At 46.5% G+C, this 20,940-nt stretch overlaps 2 protein-coding genes across 2 annotated transcripts in view; both read right to left on the bottom strand.

The window, feature by feature from the left end:
• Window positions 1-2,142: 2,142 nt before the first annotated feature.
• On the bottom strand, window positions 2,143-9,826 carry LOC104261562 (TLC domain-containing protein 5). The gene is made up of 3 exons (XM_059829773.1): window positions 9,801-9,826; window positions 3,356-3,552; window positions 2,143-2,681 (listed from the first exon to the last, which is right to left on the bottom strand). Exons 2-3 carry the CDS (start codon window positions 3,549-3,551, stop codon window positions 2,143-2,145), a joined length of 735 nt encoding a protein of 244 aa, XP_059685756.1. The 5' UTR covers window position 3,552; window positions 9,801-9,826.
• A 1,339-nt stretch (window positions 9,827-11,165) lies between these two features.
• Window positions 11,166-20,940, bottom strand: part of POU2F3 (POU class 2 homeobox 3) — a 41,726-nt gene continuing 31,951 nt past the window's right edge. The window contains exons 7-14 of the mRNA XM_059829737.1: window positions 17,610-17,692; window positions 17,275-17,457; window positions 16,755-16,896; window positions 15,728-15,864; window positions 14,286-14,447; window positions 12,886-12,952; window positions 12,166-12,298; window positions 11,166-11,205 (exon numbers count right to left, since the gene is read on the bottom strand). Of these exons, the coding sequence (XP_059685720.1) occupies window positions 11,166-11,205; window positions 12,166-12,298; window positions 12,886-12,952; window positions 14,286-14,447; window positions 15,728-15,864; window positions 16,755-16,896; window positions 17,275-17,457; window positions 17,610-17,692 (947 nt within the window). The remainder of the gene's footprint in view (window positions 11,206-12,165; window positions 12,299-12,885; window positions 12,953-14,285; window positions 14,448-15,727; window positions 15,865-16,754; window positions 16,897-17,274; window positions 17,458-17,609; window positions 17,693-20,940) is intronic.

Here is a 20,940-nt window from a genome sequence, read left to right as displayed (position 1 = left end):
CTTTCAACTGCTTCTCCAAAGGTAGTGTAGACAAATCATCTTGCCACGCAAGCCTTCTGAATTGGTCATTCCTAGGATGAAATGCAGCAACAGAGAGGCATCGGTGCTGCAGAGAAAAAGGCAACCTGGGACATAAGCCGTGGCCTGAATTTAAGTACCCTGTGACCTTGTGTCCATCAAGAGCAAACACCTCAGTTTAATGGCCCATTCTTAAGTTCCCTGCGATACTGAGTGTGACTCAATGGCAAGGCAGGTTATGGGTACATTAGTCACAAATCTGAGCTTCAGCTGACCTTCGTCTATCCTTCACACCTCAAGCCTGAGCTCCAGAGCACATGGCTCAGTCTGTGCTTGTTTCCCCACCAGCTCACTCCTTCCTGAACTGCATGAGCCAGAGCTGCGTCAGTGATGACGAGCCTTAGACTGCTTAGGTTACCCTCAAGCATGATTTCCTCAGCATTAACTTCAGTTGCCTCCTTAAGACCCAGAACAAAAGAACATTACAGCAATTATTTCTTTTTAAAAAGAGAACATAACTTTATTAGAAGTCTCATCACTCATAGGAGTTTTCAGAAGAGCACAGCGACTCTGGCAAGAGTTCATACCTCACGAGGCCAGGCCCCCAGAGCCATGCTGGCAAGGTATCAGGAGTGCAAGGCTCCTGTTTTTCTAAACACAGTAACCTGCTAACTCGCCTGGATTCACAGCTGCAATGCGTTCAGAGGGCATGTCAAACTTCATGTCATTTTTTAATCTCTCCAGACACCTTATTCTAACCCCCAGCCAAGGCAGATATCTGCCCTGGACAGTGCTGAAGTTAGTGAGATAAAAGGCATGGAGGAGCTAGTAAGGCTGCATCCCCACAGCAGCTGTATTCCCACTGCTCCCCTCCTTCACCTCTGCAGCAGGGGTGACGCCTCACTCAAGCAAGAGCCACACAGGCTGTTTCAGGGGCCCTTCAGCTCCACGAAGCAGCTCTGCTAAACAAGGTCTTTGAAAGCAGGAAGGAAGGCAACCAACCTTGCTAAGCCTGAGGGCAACACAAGGCCATTTGTTCCTCAGCTGTAAGCAAGGCTTTTATGGAAGAGTAAATCTGAACTGCAGCCTTAAACAGAGGGAAATTCACATTAAAACCCCAGGGGAAATGTCACAATTCTGAAAGGTAAAGAAAACAAGAGAACTGGTCCATATTCGAGACGTGCTGGTATGGAGCAGATGTTACACTGAGATCTGTCTAAACATTACTGTCACCCCTGAAAATATAGTCACTTATTAGACTCATTAGCCATGCATTCAGCTTAAGTGGCTTGTAAATGAGCCAACCCCAGAACAAAAAGAGCATCCAGAGAGGGCTCTTCTCTATCATCTCACCCACAAAATGCCTGATTTTTTTTTTTAAAGCAATCCAAGGCTAGGTCAACATCTGCTTAGGGAGTTTATTGGCACAAGTCTAATTCCTGACTCTTGTTTGCAAGGGCCTGAGTCAATCCCAGTGAAGTCACACTGCTCTAAGATCAGTATCTGCTTGAACACAAGTATTAAAAAAGTATAATTAAAAACAATGAGGTAAAACATTGCCTCACCTCAAGTATCATCACTTCACACACTCAAAGGACAACTCCACTACACCCCTGCAGGCACCCGAATCCTGTTCGCAGGCTTTCATCCAAGTACTTTGTCAAACATGTTGTCCAACTCCAGGATTAAGGGAGAGCGAGGCTGAGGAAATCTTTGCTAGGTCAGACCCCTATCCGGTCCCACCGGCAGGAAAATGGGATTTTTCAGATTTGATTTTCTGGTCCTACACTGTAAAATAATTCTACCTCCAAAATGATTACAGAACATACAGACTGTGCAATCATTGGCTGCAGACGGAATAGGTCTGGCATTGCCACCCTCCTTGAGACTGTACCATTGCTGGAGAAATTGGGGAATCAGACTTCAGTAGACATGCCAGGTTCCTCAGATTTCCACTGAAACCCCTCTTCTGTCAGCTTTCCCGTGTTCCTAGCACCCATTCACCTCCTCCTGGGGTAGCAGACCAGTGCCAGAAAGTCAATTCCACATCGCTTTTAGTTCTTTTCACAGGAACAGGCTTCAGTAGCCAGGACCCTAGCCTCAGGGGTCATCATCCACAACCTGTTAATGAGCTGTCAAGTGCCCATTACTTTTCACAGGTGCATTTGTACTCCTCAGGGTTGTCCAGGAACAGTATTTTTTCAACATCTTCCTCCTGACGAAGTGGCAGATTTCAACCATGAACCCCAAAGATACAACGTACATGGCCAGGCCTCCAGCCTTGAGGAGCCAGCTGGGATCAGGGGATGTCATCATCGCATACATGATCAAAGCTCCTCCCCCGATTCGCAGCACCAGGAAGAGGAACACAAAGAAGAAATCCACCACCTCTCCCAGGAAAGTGTGGTAACACCCCATCTCCCGCAGAAACCAGCGGGTCTGGAGCAGTGGGTTGGTGATCTCGCTAACAAATACAACAGCATTGACTTCTGTAGCAGACTTCCCAAGTCCCAGCACCATGATCATGCCACAGATGCTCAGCACGTGATGGAACAGCATTAGGTCCCCCTCTGTCTGGAAATATAGGCACCAGCCCAGGTCAAATATAAAGTAACCCAAGGTCAGGGACAGCACATGGATCTGAAGAGGTGTGTTTGGTGAACCTGAAATGAAAAATGTGCATAAGCCTGGGGTCTTATTTAAGACATTCTTCTACAATACGGAGCAATACAGGTTGTGAGTATGCCTCTTTCCTACTTAGTTTCCAGCCTTATCCTATGGGCCAAGTGGCAGGCTGGAAGCCTGGATGTCTGGTCCTGCTCTCCCTCCACACTTCAGCCTGCCCAGCAGACCCAGGCAGGCCATCCCATCCTGCCACGCTTTTTTCTCTTTTTCTCTCCACCCTTTTAGAAAGCAGTGATAGAAAGCCTGATGCCCATCAGTGGAACTATTTGAGATTTAATGATACAAAACAGCAAACAAAACCCCATAGCCAAGTGCCAGGAGTTACTACACCCTTCAAGATGTGAACAGCACTTAGTCTATTCTCAATGCATTGCTACACCTAATGCTGCAATAAACTCAAGCTGCCAACCTGAAAACTTTCAATACGTACATGGATTAAACAAAAAACCAAACAAATTAAGAGTAAGAAGTGCTAAGGGATGGAAAAGAAGCAGGGGAGCTAAACAAAATCCTGCCCCAAACATTCCCCAAAAACATACACAAAAGAGAAGAGGCAGCAAAAGCAACCAGCCCCCCACTCCACCTGTAACAGAACCAGAGGTGTCCACACTGCACGACAAGGACATGCATCAAGGTAAGACTCCAAACATACCTGCGTGGGTCAGAGGCCAGGGGCCATCCAAGAGAGCAACGTAACCCGAGAGGCAGGTGACAATCACCCCATGCAGCAGGGTGACCCAGCGGCAGCTCCACTCGTAGGAACGGTGCTTGTTCCAGTAGCAGAAGCAGACGTACAGAAACAACCAGGCAACAAGGCTGCAGCTCACCTCGAGAACGACGGAAACCATCCTGCTGAACACAGCGTGAGGACGTTACAAGCACAGCAGCCCTCTCAGCAAGGGGTGTTCATCCAGACCATCTGCCTCAGTATCCACCCCAGCCCATTCCTGGAAGCCCCAGGGGAAAAAAACCCAAACCAACGAACAAACCCAAAACACGGACGAGCAAACCAAGCCAAACAAACCAAACAACCCCATCAAAACATGCCTCGTACCCTTCCCGTGAGCACGGTGCTCCCCTGAGGCCCTCCTCAGCACCATCTCCCTGCCAGCCCCGCTCCTTACCAACGCCCGGACGGGTGTGGGGAAAAAGGAGCTCCCAGCACCCCCGAGCCCTCCCCGACCGCCGCTCGCCCTCGGGGGCCGCCGGACGGAGCGGCAGGGACACCCGGGGGGCCGGGGCCCCCTTCCCCGGCACGGCACGGCACGGGGGCAGCGGTTACCCCGCAGCCCGGCGCCCTCCCGCCCGCTCCTTACCCCGGGCTCGCCGCTGCCGCCTGCCCCGCCGGGACCTGCCCCGCTCCGGCTCTGCGCGCCCGGGACCTGCCGCCCGGCTGCGGGCTGCGGGAGTCCCCGGGAGGAGAAGCGCTGCGCTCCGAGAGGCTGTTATCCTCCCCTCCCTCCTCTCCCCGCCCCCGGCCGGGGCAGCGCCTGCCGGGGAGGGTCCTTCCCCGCCCCAGCTCCCCGCGCCCCCGGAGGGTCCCCCCGGCCCCGCTGCCTGCCGCGGAGGCGGAGGGGGATCCGAGCAGCAGAGCTGCGTGCCGCGGGGCAGGGAGGGGGCCGTGCTGCCGGGGGACAGGGCGGGGAAGGGGGGACAGGGCAGGAGGAGCAAGGACAGGGCGGGGAAGGGGGGACAGGGCAGGAGGAGCAAGGACAGCGCGCCAGCCGGGCTGGCACCTCCAGCCAGCCTCAGCCCTCCCGCTGTGAGAGTCCCGTAGGGTCCCCAGGCTTTGATTTGGCTGAATGTTCTTCTCTCTGATGGAGGAGAATGAAGTGGAGGATAAAGCTAGCTCAGGCAAGAGGGGAGATCCTTTTGTCCTTTTGTTGTTGCAGGTGTTTTATAAAGTCCCCTGGAGTCCTCTTCCAAGTTTTGTACCTGGTCGGGAAGCAGAGGCTGGGTGGGTGGGCTCAGGGTGACCGCCTTGGTGTGGTCCTGTGCCGACTGCAAGGAGGGGAGGCTGAGGCAGGAGTCGGTGAGTTTGGGACTGCTTGGGTCCGAGGCTGGGGAGTGGTGCAGGATGCGCAGGGAGATGTGACACAGAACACAAAGAACAGGATGAGTGAGCGAGGAGCTGAGCTGGGGCTGAGCACCAGGACCAGGCAGAGGCAGGAGTGAGTAACCAGGAACAGGCTGTGCTTCCTCCAAGCCCTGACACCGAACTCAGTGTCAGTACTGTGTAATTTCTGCTTATTCCATTTGCTTTAAAAACTGTCTAAAGGAGATTGTGTCTCCCAAACAACCCAAACCTTCCCTACAGCCAAAGAGCTCTACACTGGGAGTGAAACCAATCACTCAGAGCTTGAGAGGCCTCATCTGTGGTCACTTAGGTCTGTTGTGTGTGCGCTGCGCTCCATAGGATGTTTCTCTGTGTTACAAAAGCGCTGGTAACTTGTTAAAATATGCTTCTAGTTGGATTGTAGATTGTAGGTTGCTCTTATATTTGAGCTAAAGCTCCCTGATTTTCCTCTCCTTTGCCAGCATTTTGGCCCCCCCACTCTGAAGCAAGCCCCCAGGCTGTGCAGGCAGGGACCCCCGACAGAGAACGGGGGTCTCACTGCAGCTCGGGCACTAGGCTCTGCCGGCATCTGTAAAGGTGAGCCCGAATTTAAGCTCAGCTACTGAAGGCTTTGTATTGGAGTGTTAGGATCCATGCTAATTCTACCAGGACTGTAAGTCCCAAGGCTGTGAGCATCAGGAATGATGAGGGCACTTGATGGGATCATTTGGACACTTAGGAATGCTCAAAGTCTCCCTTCAGGCCACAGGAAAAACAGGGAAGGGCAAGGAACAGAGCCCTGTTCTCCCAGCTTGTACTCACTCTCCTCACAGGTGGAAAGCAGAGGAAGAAGGAAAGGACAATGAACAATAAGCATTGCAAACAGCAAATTGTTAATTTTCCAGCCCTTCCCAGTCTTACTTGAACTTGGGCACTGCTAAACATCATGGATGTATCAGGTACCCCACCTCCTACCTGGTCTGCACACTCGCTTAGAGCTCTGCAGTTACTACAGCAGTTAAGTGGAAAAGTCACCCTTGTTGTCAGTCATTAATAGGGGTGCATCTCCTATATGCACTCCAGTGTCTGTCAACAGAGAGGAAAGTCAGCAGCAGTTGTCCATTTTTATGTTCTGAGGATGTCAGTTCAGTTGTCCCTGGCTGAGAAGAGCAGGAACTAGAGAGAGAGGTCTACCTACAGACAGACCGCAACTTCTAAAGGGATGCCGTGTGCTTGGTTTGATTTTGGAGCTGAGTGGATCTGGCTCATTTCTCCAGAGAGCTTGTGAGTGACCAGACCACATACGAAAAAAGATGAATGGGGTTGCACCCCTTATACTCAGAAGTGATAGGCATAGGTTTTTAGACAGGGACTCAGGCGACAGCTGGCTCTTCACTCACACCTGGGGTTCACGTCACCGGTGCTTGAGTCCTAACAGTGGAGGAGCTCTTCAAGAGAAGAGTAGGGACAGAGAACGTGGAGACTGCTCAGGCACAAGGGCTGCTTTGGTAGCAGATCAGGTTGTTCGGGATATTGTGTGAGTTCTTATAGCCACCGTGAGGCACATCTGCTTGTGAGCAATTGTTCCCTGTGCTGTTTATCTATGGCTGTGGGAGGTGACTTAGTCTTGGAAAGCTCGAATTTCCTGCACTGTATAGTTTTAATCCCTTAGATGCTCCTGTAAGACTGGAAGTATTCCTAGAAGACAGGGGAATGAAGACCTTTCCCTTCCAACTGTAGCTGTTTGTGAAACAAACGAGCTGCTAGTGTTTTCCTACTCAGGACCAGTTTATCAATAAATCCCAGAGATTGTTATTGTGTTTACAAACTTTTCAGTGGAGATCAACTCCCATGATATGTTTGCACAACACCTGGCACAGCTTGGCTTTGATCTCAGCTGCAATCCTAATGTGCACTTACCGTTATTCAGTATTTGATCCATTTGTAATTTCCCTCTCACCTTTCAGAAATAAGATTCCAAAATTTATGCAGTGCTGCTTTTGTGGGAGCAAATGACTTAGAGGAATTTTTGAAAATCAAATGGAATAGTCCTTGTCAGTTAAGAGCCAGATTTTGATCTTGATGTATTTTCTCTATACTATAAGAGTGTACACACGTAGAGTAACTTGTAAATACATTATTGTAAATAGTTTGCTGCCTTTCACAACCTTATTTTTGGTGTCTTTTGACAAAGAGGCTCACAAACCCCTGGGAGCCTTTACCAAGCCTTTAAGTAGACTGGCAAATGACTGAAATCGGTAACCAAGTTACAGCTCAGCTACCAGGTATAGGATTAATGCAGGAATTACAGGGTAAGATGTGCAGGCTAGGGTTATGAAGGCACTCAGAATGGTCACTTCTGAGCTTTTAAATAATTGCTTATAATCGATGAAATAACTCTAGATTTTTCACAATAGAAACAAGCTGGAAACTAGAGCTTTGCTGAGTGTCAGTATAATAAATGTCTTCTGTGATGGCTGGCAGCAGAATCAGCTGTGATGTTCATCATTTGTGAGCTATGCTATTTATCACAAGTTGAGGACTGGGAGAAGGGAAAGATTGTCATCACCAGCGCCTAATGGGGATTAAGTCATTTGTCCAAGGTCATACAGGAAGTAAAATAAGATAGGGTCTCCCAAAGGTACAGATCAGTGGTTTAAATTCATTCCTCCTGTCTGGTAATCTTTAAATATTCGTAATAGCCAAAATTAAACAAAAAAAAAAGGAAAAAGAAAAAAAATAAAAGAGAGCACGCGTCATTGTCTTAGCAGCATGCCATCGGTGATGCACTTGTTTCCATTATGTAGAGTATTAATTTTAAGAAGGTCTATATCTTAGAAGGGAGAGGCTGGAGTGAGATCCCTTCATGCCACTTGAACATCTTTTTCATATGGAACTGGCTTTGAATAAGGATTGTAAAATGACTGCTTAGAAAGCTGGAAGCTTCTTAAGGGGTCTTTATAATTACAGAGCGACAGCCAGCCACCCCTCTTTTTCATCCCTGGCCAGGGCCATTGTTTGGTCACAATCCAAATCCTGCTGACTTTATTCACAGAGTTGCAGCACACTCAGTGAACAGTCACATGCAAATCACTTCTCAGGCTGGCATGAAAAAAGATTGTCTCACCCTCCACTCTCCTCTCATAGTGTTGGCCAGCCCTCACAGGAGCTCGGGCGAGGTGTTTCAATGCCTGAGAGGACAGGCAGCTCCTTGAGGGAGGGCTTATGAATTTGCCAGTTATCACCCGCACCTCTCCCTTAGGACCTGCGGCATCTCCTCTCCAAGGGCCCAAGCCCATAGCAGTGCACCTGGCAGGGTTCGGCCGTGGCAGGTACGCTCGAGCCCTCAATGCGCATTGGCTCATCTTAGTGCTCCGGGGGGTTTATGCCATCCCAGCCAGAGACAGGAGAGGAAAATTCTCCTCCCACACTACTTCATCTGCATACAAGTACAGGTCAATGATTTGTTTTCTGAAGGGATTTTTTTTCTTGAACTATGACTGAATTGAAATTTTCATGTAAAAGCACTCTTTTTTCTAATATTTTAGACCAGATAAGAGAGAAACACAACTCTGGAAAGGTTTCGTTCCAACAAAACCAACAAAACACTGGCATGTTTTAGTTAAAAAGCAAAACAAATTCCCGATGATGTGTTCATTCCTGTTTCTCCTACCCTCCACCATTTTAGTACAGATCCCTTAGTGTCACCCCACCAGCCTCCCAGCCAGTTTAACTCAGCTGCTTACGTGAAATTAATGGAAATGAATCAGGCAAAATACTCAAATACAGTATCAACCCCAATTCTCTATCCAGTAACAAAGACCCTGCGTGCGATCAAAACTGTTACCAGTCCCTAGTTGTGTATATGAGTGCCTTCATTTCTACAGATCTTCCACTGTTAGTGTATCGTGCAGCGATCACGTAGGCTTTTCCAGCAGGACAGAGCCAGCGCTGGAGGGGAGCTGAGCAGGTATCGCTCTGTCTGCAGAGCTTGCCGTGGCTCATTTTGAGAGCCCACCATTACAAGCAATCCCACGGAGGCAAATGGCAGGGGTAAGTTCGCGCAGGGAGGGCATGGTGGCATGATCCGTCCCTGCAGCTGGCCCAGCGAACAACTAGCTGAGTTTAAATGCAGTTGTCGTGGCACAGTTGTTTTAAGATACTGTTGTAGTATCATTCTCTTGGCTGGAGGAGAATTTGTTTTTTCCTCAAGAATCCTGTGGTTAAGGCACACCACAGAAGCAGCTCTCTCACTCTAGCTGGAGAAGACAGTTCTCGCAGGGAAGTCCCCGTTAGAGACAGTAATGGGAACCGTGAGAAATCTGCCAAGAAAACCCACCCGCGCAGCTGTACCAAACCTGTCACAGCTTAGCTTTAGAATGATTATAGTCAAATAATTCATTTCACAGCTCTAAATATAGTTGGAAAGCAATGGAGAACAAGGCTTGAAATCAACCCTCCAAGCATGTAAGAAAATTTAATTAATGGCAGAAAGAGGGCCATAGCAATCAGGAGAGTTAGATTAATACTTCCCATCTACATTTCTTGCTTTCCCAACATAAAATGTTTTTTAAATCACAACAGATTTTGTTGAAAAAAAAAGTTTCATTTAATTTTAATGTTTCCACTGAAAAACAGGTATGATGAAAGTGTTCCAGTTAGAGGTAAATGAGTGGTGGTGGGGAATCCAGGAACAGAAATACAGTTTCTCTTTTTTGTGTGTTAGAATATTTTGAAAAAACTTACTTTAATATTTTAAAAAAAGAAAATTTTTTTCTTAATTTCCATTTTTTCAGTAAATGTTACCTCATCTTTTACAGTCCTCTCTCATTATTATCAGTGTCTGCTTCTATAACAAAACCTCATTTGAAGCAACAAATGCAGTTCTATATACAATGTGCACGTAGGGCTCAATACTTTATGTGAAGGTAGCTGATAAACTCTTAAGGTCCACAGACTCCCTATAGCAATAATTCATCACACAGGACTGGATGAGTTAGATAAGAAACAACAGATCAAATATTTTTTTCCCCAGAAGTACAAAGAATAATTTTTACTAAAAAAAAAAAAAAAAGCTCATGTTTACCTAAAAAAAAAAGCCATCAAAAAAAGACTACTATTCAAAAATGTCTATTTACAATCTGTGAACCAGATACTCATTTACTCTAGTTCCACTGAATTAATTACTTGTACCCATTGACACCCTCACCAGGAATTTGTATTACTCAAGTCTACTTTAAGAAAATTAAATATCTACCTCTTTTCAAGCAGTGAGTTGCAAAGTAACAATTTCCCTGGTGATATGCTGTGAAAGTTGACGTTTCCTACACTTTGGCATCTCATGAAATTAAGAAACACTTGCACACACAGACCTCAAGATTCACACCTGAGCGATACAACTTGTCCTCCCAGGAAGAGAAGAGCATGCTGCAGAGAACAGGCAGGCTACGTCACTTACAATTCAGGAAAGACCACAACACATGCACACCTCTACTTCAGAGAGGTTGTTTTCGTTTGGTATCAGATAAAACCCAAAAGGATGAATAAAAGAAAGAAGGGAAGGTCAAGACTAATCCTTGTCCCATCAAATCAACACAAACTGCTTTTGTGTTCAATGGAGTCAGAAGTTCACCCAAGGTTTTCAAACAGTGACGTCCTCCAGTGGGGCAGTGAGGCCAGCTGTGAACAATAACAAGACCTGGACACAAATTTTGCAAAAGACAACAATTTTTTTTAAAAGGAAAAAATAAGAAGGCTCTAAAATACTTAATTAAAAAAAAAAAAAAGAAAGAAAAGAGAAAAAAAAAAGCACCTTTAGAAACAGAGCAGAATGGCTCAAAGCAAAGCAAGTTTGGCAGTGGATAAAGCACAGTGCCATTGACCTTGGAAGTCTATTCAAAACCAAGGCTCACATCTAGACACAGGTCTCTGGTGAAATGAACTGGGTAACCTCGGCTCAGTTTGGGGGTTTATGGTATGTGTGCGTGAGAGTAACAGCATGATAGACCCTTCTTATGGGAAGCTCTGAAATGAGTGAGGGGAAAAGAGGGTCCTGACAGAAATCCTTCCAGATCAGAGATTGCCAGGCAATCCAGTGTGAATGCAGAGATTTGCAAGCAGAGGGCAGTGTTTCATGCTGATAGTGCTAAGCAAGGGCTCATTCTTGAAGTGAATGCCTGGAAGAGTATTATAATGTCACTGTTGGCATCGAGAATCCTTGGGGAAGGTCAGCTGCAGTTTGAGTCCCTGGAGAGTTCTGCTGCTATGGGTTCCCTTAAACAAGACCTTCATTTGGCAGCATTGTGAAGGCACTGGAACACCAGGTGTTGCCCCAAGCATTGTTCCTAGAGAAGTTGGTCCATAGCTAGAAGTCAGAGCTCCTTTTACACATGATGGAGGAGTCGTCTCAGTGGAGGTAGGTAGGTTGATTCCATCGGTACCAAGATCTGTTTGCAACACAGGGAATAAGAGCTACAATTGCCATGTTGTTAACAATTTCCCCTTGAAATAAAAATCATTATTCTATCTGTAACCTAAATTCAATTTGGCAGCCAGCAAATGATCCTTTGCTCCTATAGGAAGCTTATGCAAAATCCCTGTCTTTCTAAGTAACATCTTCCATTGTGCTCGTGATCTCACACACTACCTGGCTGTTGGACTTCCTCCATGTAAGAGGAGGTCTGATTCACGGCACAGGATGATCCATGTCTCAGAAAGCCCAGCAGCTACGGGTAACGCCCTCTGCTCTCTGTTGCCTTCCTACTAACACAGCATCCTTGATGCAATGTGCAACAAGTAGCAGAAACTGCAAGCGCGGAGCAGCCTGAGCAGCACAGACTGTGGCAGAGGCATGTTCAGTGAAATAACCAGAAGGGCTCTGAGCCCAGATGTGTGGCTTAATTGCTTTTGTAGCATCTAAAGGAAGGGCAGAGGAAAATCTTTGTTCTTGTTTCGTCTGCCACTGTGGAATAGTCACTCTGCAGCGGAGCTCTCTGGGTGGCACTGCAGGAGAGAAAACTGGCTGTGGAGGGGCTTAGCCAAGCAGAAACAGCAAAACAAGCCTTCCTCTGCTTCCTCCACACGAGGAGTTAGTTTAGAACAGTCCTTATGGCCAGTGTTTCTATTCAGGTTTTTGGTTGTTTTATTTTTTTTTTCCTCCTTTTTTTAACCAGCACAGCTTCTCAGGCAAAACTTGATTTACTCTTTGTCTTCAAGCAGAAAAATAGCCATATCCCAAGAAGCTTCAGGTTAGATGTGAAGCTTCATGTAAGAACATGCCACCACGTAGCTCCACGCTGCTGGAGTCTCTAAAGGCTTGCACGTTCTTCTCTAAGGTCCCATTGCTTTTTTCCCAAGCTCTCCAATGCCCTTGCCAAGGAGCAAGCTGTGGGCCCCTGCTGCCTTACCCTGAAGAGTTGAAACCAGATGAGTTCATTGCAGCTTTGGAGTTGCTCTGGGCTGTGCCGGGGCTGCTGGCATGGAGTGCACTGCCAGGGGACGAGGGCCTGCTGGAGTTCCCTGGGGAACACGATGATGTTACTGTGTGGCAGAGAAAGCAGAATAAGGCTGGGATCTCCTTTTCCTGCCAAGGACAACCCAAACCCAGACACTTCCACCACATCTTGTACCCCTCCTGTTGTTATCTGATTCACTGTCTGCCCTGCAGCAGCAAGGCAGAATCTGTGCCTCAGCCCTGGAGAAGATGGGGGTCTCTGGGACTGCTCTCTCTGTAGTGCTTGGTTTCTATTCATGTGAATCTCACTTCTCAAGGGAGATCTAACAATGTTCTGCTGAAGAAATGCAGTAATCTACCCCCAAGCACTCCTCTTGTTTGGCTTCTAGGTGTGCCTGGCTCCCAAACCTAAACACCCCAGTAAAATTTTCCTAGGATTATCCTGGGAATGTTACCATGCCCAGGAAGCTTTCCATGTCTGTTCCAGCCAAGAGAAAGACTCTACTGTTCTTCTCCCTTGTACACTAGTTACGTGGGGATACTTTCCCTGGCCAAACCCAAAGGTCTTACTAATAGTGGCCTGCAAATGTGACCTAGAAACCAAGTAGTCAGAGAGCAAAAGGAGAGGAAGGGGGGAAGGAATGGTGAGTGAGGCAGGTTTCTCAAGGCTTACCAGTCCCAGGCATGGTGCTATGCACCGGATTGACGGAGAGGGGCCCCAAGGACCCTGAGGTAGAGACCTAGAGAGGAACAGAAACAAACAGTAAGCAGCTGGCACTATGAGGGTATAGATCACAAAATGCCACTCCTTTCACATTCCCTTTAGAATGTGCTGGCTCGCAGGCAGACTTCTTCTCTACATCTGAGGCTTCCACATATATTTCTATTCATACTCTGGGGTACAAGAACCATTCCCATATCCAGGGCCATGGAAAGAAACCAGAATGATTATTACATGTGCCTGCCACTCTCTACACAGGTCTAAATTTAGGGATCAGCTATGGAAAAGCCTGAAATTATCAAATGCAAGCCAAACTTTCTGAAAGTCCCGAGATCCAGTTGGTAGGAGCCACTGCCCTTTGGATGTTTCAGACTGGATGTTCTTAGTCTGAAACTTCCCAGCTCACTCTGGTCTTGGGCGGAAATAATCCCTCTTTCTTTAGGGAGCTCCTGATGGGTGAGAATTCTCAGGTGACAATTAGTAATTTGTCAAATTAGTCAAAGCGAGCCTGGGGCATTCATCGTTCAACCGTGATACTTTAACTATAGGCAACACATTGTTCAGAATGACTGATGAGCAAAGGCATACTTTGCACAATGCTTTCACAGGAAAACTATTCACGAAAGCTGCTGCTTTAAAAATTCATGGCTTGCAAGCAGCATTTTGCATTTCTGACTGTAGACCAAATGAGTTGTGCAACAAGTGACCAAACTTCTTGTGATGCTTTCCTGCCTTCTGATGGATAATTCCAAAACCCAGAAGATTTCAAGATAATATTGCTTGCAAATACATACTCTCTCTCCCACTCACGTGTGTTCCAGCACTAATAACACCGTAGGGAGGTTCCTGCCACTTTTATATGTGGAAGCAACCAAGCAACTATTAACCAGCAGAAATGCAATAGTAGCTTTTTATCCACAGTAGCCACTGACAGTAGGACACGCTTTCACCAACTCTCAGGGTGAAAAGTTTGGGGATAGCACCCCTATTTGGATAAATTCTCCTACAACTAAACTGACCTGTACCTTCCAGAAAACTTGTATTTTCTTTCTATTGATTTCTTTAATAGAATAAAAACAAATGTTCTGTAAGTGTGGGCATGAGATTCCATTCCAGTTGGGATGTTGAGTATATGACCAATCCGTGGCTAGCCCAGCTGCCTCTCTGCACACTCTTGCAGGTGTAATCCCCCACTGGACTGTGGACTGAGCTTGCCAGCAACTCAGGGACTTGTGCGTACAAGGAAATGTCCCGTCCTGTTCCCTTTTCCAGCAAACCCGGCTGCATCCCCCCACCCTTTTCCCTTTTTGTCCGGCGTAGCATGTAGAACTCCTTCATCCAAAGTCTCTCACCAGTCTAGAATTGTAGATAGGTGATTTGATGGGGGATGGCATAGGGCAGCTGATCCGCTTTTCCTTCTGGCGCCGGTTGCAGAACCAGACCCGAACCACCTCCTTTTCCATGGAGAGCTGCTCTGCTATCAAGGATATCTCCTCTGAACTGGGCTTGGGGTTCTGCTGAGAAAGGGCAGGAGATTAAAGAAAGCCCTGAAGAGCTGTAACTTACAGCATCAATGTGAGCTTCTGCTGCTGGAAAGGCAGAGGGCAAGGGTGCGGTTGGCTGTAAACTGGGAAGGGGAGAAAATTTTCTTCTAAGACAAAGGGTAAACATTTGGGTGAGAGATTACGTTCTGTGAACCAGAAAGTGCCTCTGATTCAACATCAAGTCTCATGGAATCAGTGGGGGATGAGTCACAGTACCTGGCCCTGTTATTGTATAAAGCACCACGCTCTTCAATCTTAACAGCACCCTAAATCATTGCTTGGGGGGAAGCTAATGACCGGTGGTGGTCTTATCACTACACAGGACACACAAGCTCTGAGTGCTGTTTGTACGCCTACCTGCACCATCTCAGAAGAGCCATTTCTTCTCTTTCTTCCTCCATCCCTCATTTATAAGGGAAAATAATAGTACCTATCTTTTCTTCTGAGTCACTTATTTTCTGGTGCATTTGACAGCATTTAGCTCTGTGGGTTTTGATCTGAGTTGGAGACTTGAGGGTCAAAAATACCTAACACGGAGATGCCAAGACAGTTTTCCTGTTACAAAGAATGTCTCATACTAGCTAAAAATGAGGTGCCCATAATAACCTGTCAGTGATTGTCCTTCGTTGTCATTAACAGTCGTAGGAGGAAATTTTGATATGATCAGATATGAGGGAGAAACCAAGAAAAAATGAGGGCTGGTCAAAACCAGTTTTGACGAAAATTTTTCAATGGACAAGTTAGTTCTACTGATTTAAAGCTCTGCTCTCTGTAGTGATTTTTCTTGAAAATCTTGATGCTTAAAAAGTAAAAGGCTCCACTTCTGAAATCGTTCAGCAGCAATATCTGGAGCTTCTAGCTCTGTGGTCTCACAAGACCTGCTTAACGGGGCATTGATTCCGTGCTGCACCACGGCCACCCAGTTCCCGTGACATATGCCCACAACTCGCAAAGAGAAGAGGCGGGTGCAGGAGATTAGCTCTGGCTAGGACACTGATCAGTGGAAGATAGTGGGGAGGTGTGGTGATGAAATTGTAATTCCTTTAAAACAACATTTACCAAGGAAATAATTGGGTCCGATTTCTTTGGTTTTGACACTTTTCCTGTTAACCCCTTCAAGCATATTCTAACCTGCTATCAAAACAAACAAAAAAAGCGATCTCTTTTTTTGAGGAATTCAGTGCTGCTATGACCTAGCAAACGCCAAACTCGGAGAGAGTTCACAACACATCGAAAGATTTTCCCCTCACATCTTGAAATCTTTTCTCCAGCGTGGAGCGAATGTTGGTCTCAATGCTGGTTCGCTTCTTTCTTTTCCGTCCAAACATCTCATTCACTGAGGGGTAGGAATTGGGAGTGCTCATGGAAGAATCCAAAGGAGCAGATTCTGGGGAAAGAGGGAGGGGAAGAGAGATATTAAAGAAGATAATGAGTTATTTTCATACCCAGATCCTTTCTGGGAACTACGGCACCTCCTAAAATAAGTTAAATGTTCCTACATTGTGGATCCTTCCAATGATGATGATTAAAATTGCTCCAACAGTCCCAAATCCATCAATGATCTTGCCCAAATCAGGAAAGAAATATGAGTGCTAATTTTAGTCGACACACTGTTTTTCCTTTTTCCAGCTTGATTTCCAGCCTGCTCTGATGGGGACCACGCATTTTCCAATGATTTAATTTCACACAGTTAAAGATGTTGACTTACACCACTGGGGTCAGGCCTCACATAGCTGATACACGCCCTGACATAAATTGGTCAGACACGCAACCCCTGAAGGGCTGGGTGAAGCACATGAGACTAATGCCACTCCTACAGTGGCTTGCAGCCAGCAGAGGACACCAGCCCAATACTGCTGCTACTGGGGATTCACCTTGCAGTCACATACCTTCCTTTTCTAATTACCACTCATGGGTTGATCTCTGAGCACTTTAGGAGGAGTCCCTTCCTACTCTTTCCAGTTTACATGGGGAGGGACTGAATGGACTAGCCCCAGCGATTTGCCCCAGGCCATGCAACAGAGCAAGAAGCGATTCAGGAAGGGACTGTCCCAGGCACCAACTGCAACGTGAATCCCCTATTGCCAGAGAGAAAGGACAGACGTGGTTTGATATCTAGGCTGCTATGCAACTCACTGTGTGATCCACAGAGGAAAGCAGCCTATTACCAGCCCAGCAACATATCTGAGAGGTCTTAGCTCCAGCTCTGATTTTCCTGGATTTTATTGGAGTTTCCTGGCCAAGACTGGTGGCATTTCTGCATGCAATGTCACCTACCTGCATCACTCAGCCACTTCTCCAGCAGAGGTTTGAGCTTGCACATATTCTTAAAGCTCAGGTTGAGAGCCTCGAAGCGGGAAATGGTGGTCTGGCTGAAATCATTGCCATAGAGCTTCCCCATGGCAAGTCCAACATCACCCTGCCAGAGAAGATCCGAATCACAACATGAGCTCAGAAAAAACCCTCACAGCTTCCTGCTGTCAGACTACCTCCCAGGCTGCTTCCAGAATAGGTGCAGCCTAGTTTCCATGACCTGCCTTCCTGAGAAAGTGGCTTCTCTTTCCATGGGAGTCTGCCCCACAACCCTGAGCCTTTATGTATTGAAGAAGGTGCAGATAATGAGGTCATGGTAAGGAAGGATTTGTCTCTTCATGTGTTTGGAAGGGGATGCTCCAAAGAAAGCCAAACTGTATCTAATCCATCCCTTCCTCCATCCACTCCTCTGCCACAGACTCCCCCAGCCCAACATGTGGACATCACAAGTGACACCACCCTAAGCATTGACGAGGCTGCTCACCTGCGTGAACCCCAATTTGATTCGTCTTTGTTTGAAAGTCTTAGCAAACTTTTCCAGCTCCTCCAGGTCACTGGGTTCCTCAGATGCTCCTGATGGAGTTAGGTGCTTTGCCACTTGCAAATGCTGGGGGACGTCCAGGTGAGGTTCAACTGATGAGCCAGGGAGTCCAGAACGGCCCACAGCCTGGTAAAACAACAAAAAAGATGCATAGAGTCACAACAACAGAAAAGCACATAATTTTCTCTGCTGTTTGCCCTTAATGAAGCAGCACTTTTTGTAGATGGGTGCTTTTTAGGGTGGGACTGTATGTTGGACTGTACATTGGCGCAAGTTACCTGTGATGCCAGGCTGGGTCCCGGTTGGGAGAGGAGAAGGCTGCCCTGCTGCTGAGGGAAGGAGAGGATATTTGGCTGCAAAGCTGAGGAGAGAAAAAGAGATGTATCTGATCAGACCAGCTCCTTCATCAGCACCTAGGCAGCTGAACATCCTCTGCACAGGAAAGACTCATGAAGCTCTGAATGGAAAATGTCAGCTAGCTCTTGTTCAAAATATGAGAATTTCAGCCATTATGAAATGGCTCCGAGTTGGATTATGAGAATGGAAAGGTTCTTTTCATGGCTTTTTAGCCTGAAAGGGGTTATTACAATAATGATATAGGTAAAATATCTCACCCACTGATCTCTGCGTGTAGCTCATTAACCTAAGGCTGAACTAGGGCATAGACATTTTACATAGACATCTAACTTTGATTTTTAGATGCCAAGCAGCAGAGAATTTACCACATCCTTAGTGGTGATCTCTCCCAGTGCTTAATCATTGTAGCTGTTAAAAAAGTGTGCATCTTATTTCCAATAGTAGCTTTTCTTACTCCAATTTTCAGCCACTTGATCTTGTTAAAAATATCCTGATCCTACAGTTAATCTCATGAGCCTACCCACTCTGCTTTCTACTATACACTTCATTTTGAAGTGTCATTTTGAAGCCATCTGACCCTTTCTTTTCTACCCTACTGTATTTCAAATAAATTGAATTTCTTTGGAATATATAAACTGACACAAAATGATGAAAGGAAAAAAGAAGGGAAATCTATAAAACTAACAAAAACTAGTATTTATGGAGACTGAGTAATTGTTTAGTTGACAAACCGCCAAGTACAAGACTATATCTCTTACAGGGAAGGTCCTAAAGGATTAAGTAGCAACCAAGGCAGTGTAGTTCCCTAGAAATTTAGTTAGATTCTTCAAGTCTGTTGTGGGTGAAGCCTATAGAATTTAGCAAGGATTTATAACCTTTCTTGAAACACTCAATATATTCTATTGATTGTAACTGACAATTATAGGGAAAACTATAGAAATTTATGGACTTCTGCTAAAAAAAAAAAAAAAAAGGAAAAAAGATCATCTCCAGAATCAATCACTCCCCTCCTCCCCCTTTCTGTCTTTCCTTTTTTAAATTTAGATTAAAAGGAATGTGCAGGATCCCATTTATTTATTTAGATTGGTGTTTCAATAAGGCTTCTGTAATGCTGGAACAACTTTGAATTTCAAATGCAGGCTGGTAATGAGGTGCACATTTTTAACAGTGAAGGTAATTAATCACCGGAATGGCTTGCCTAGGGACATGGCGGATGCTCTGTCATTTGGAGTCTTTAAAATCATGATTGAACACCTTTGCGAAAGCTAAGCTCTAGCTCAAATGAAAATTATGGACTGGATTCAGGAATCACCGGTTTGACAGCTGATGAGACAGAGGCTGTGTTTTCGTAAGATGAAGACTTCAGCAGCAATATTTTGGCTGACAGTATTCCCAGCGTCTACCTGGTTGCTTGTTTCCACCTTTACGGCACAGAGCTCTCACCCCCTTATTCAAGTGTGCCAGCATTAGCTGTTTGAAGGGCTGCCTAATGAATTGCATCAGGGCATAATGAATCAGACCTGGGAACTTATCTGGCCTAAAACCAGCTTTAAAACACTAAAACCAAACCAAAACACGTGTCCTCTTGGAAAGATTAAGTCCACAGCCAAGTCCCTGAAATCCATGGCCATGAAATCCATGAACTGATGTACCCATCAGTCAGAACTCAGGAAACATTGAGGGTGTTCCCATAATGGCCCGAGGGACAACTTTGGGAACATTTTGTGCATCTCTTCAGTATGAAGAATGCTCCACCTGTATCTGTACCAAACAACTCATTCCACGAAGCCAGTCTGTGCCTTCGCTTTCACTCCCCAGTGGCTGTGCAAGCACACGGCAAAGGATCATTAAAACTCTGCAATCATCTATTCAAATGGAAGTGCTCTTGCATAAAAAGCCGGCTACTGGCCAGAATATCCAGTCTTTATCAAGTCTGGAACCAAAAGGGGTCATGGCCAAAGAAGTGGCCCATCTGTTGGAAGGGTTATAGCTGCCAAAGGAAGTCACTTAACAGAAGAAACTCTGACTCTATAAAAGGAAACAAGTTCTGTTTTCCAGTATAATGTGTTTCCTATTATACATTAATAAAAGCAGACAGTAGATAGATAGATTATCCCGAGCCTGCTATTTCAAACAAACTAAATTCTAGATTATTGTTAAATATACATAAAGTGATTTCTTTATACATCACTCAGCAACCTTTGGCAGTGAGAAGAGCTTATATACTGTCAATGAGAAGTAGGTTTCCCACTTGCCTACAATATAGTAGTTTTCTTTACGAGCTTATGTACCATTGCATTCAAGCTGCAGAGATTTTAAGGTTTTAATTCTGAATTTCCGTTCATACGGAGGGACCTCTGTGATGGAATAAATCAAGAATATGAGCAAAGGACCCAAGTCCCTTTGCATCTGTCAGGTTATGGATCAAAGACTACGTTTGTCTATCCACAAGCAGCGTAAAACTTCATCAATGGCATGCCTGTATCCCTGTTGCTGGAGAAATGCCATAAAAAGTATCGGCAGTAAAAATAGAAAGGGACTTTCTCAAGCACTGGCTTCAGTTCTCAGTCCTTTCATCCCTTTCATGAAGCTGATTACACTCTGTTTCAGAAGCAGTCAGACCTCCCGTCCTCTCCTGCCCCATGGCTTGGAGCGAGATTCGGGAACAACCACTGGCAACTCCAAACCTTTCGGCTCTCATCCCGGGGTTGCTCCTGGCTAGGTTAGACCTGTTTGTTCTGGCGCCAGCACCATCCTTCCACCAGAGCAGCTCCGCTCCCTCCCTGGATTTGCTCTCCCTCTAAGGTACTTCGAGAGATCAGCTCAACCTCTCCTCAGTTTTCTGGAAGGAGTGAAGAGAGCTAACCCAGCCGGGCTGGAAGCCCGGGCAGGCTGCAACTGCTCCCCAAGGAGCAGGCTCCTGGCTGGTTTGCTGGGAGCCGACCGGGCGCTGTCCTGCTCTTGAGCGGTGGGATCCCTCCCGGGTCTGCGAAGAGCGGCCCCAAGGTGGCACTCTCGGCGCACACACGCCCGGGGGGCCGGGGGCACCTCCGGACCGGGCCCTCCCCGGGGCAACTACGGGACATCCCGGGGCTGGGGACCGCGCAGGGGGAAGGGGAGGGGAAAATGCATCTGGTAACACGGCGGGGAAGCAGACACCATCATGCTGGGAGAACGCCACAGCCCAGATTAAAAGCAACGGTCCTGAGGAGGGAGGTTTTTCCTGGATATCTATCTGCTTATAACAATGCC

This window comes from Gavia stellata, chromosome 26, assembly GCF_030936135.1.
Source record: "Gavia stellata isolate bGavSte3 chromosome 26, bGavSte3.hap2, whole genome shotgun sequence".
Lineage (NCBI taxonomy): Eukaryota > Metazoa > Chordata > Aves > Gaviiformes > Gaviidae > Gavia > Gavia stellata.
Note: the sequence above shows the minus strand (reverse complement) of the source record. Positions and strands in the feature narration are given on the sequence as shown.

Bases quoted from the DNA above. Each gene is read 5' to 3' on its own strand.
- LOC104261562 (XM_059829773.1), bottom strand. From the start codon at position 3,551: ATGGTTTCCGTCGTTCTCGAGGTGAGCTGCAGCCTTGTTGCCTGGTTG. The intron at 2,682-3,355 runs GTATGTTTGGAG...TTTTCATTTCAG, and splicing joins CTGGCCTCTGACCCACGCAG to GTTCACCAAACACACCTCTT.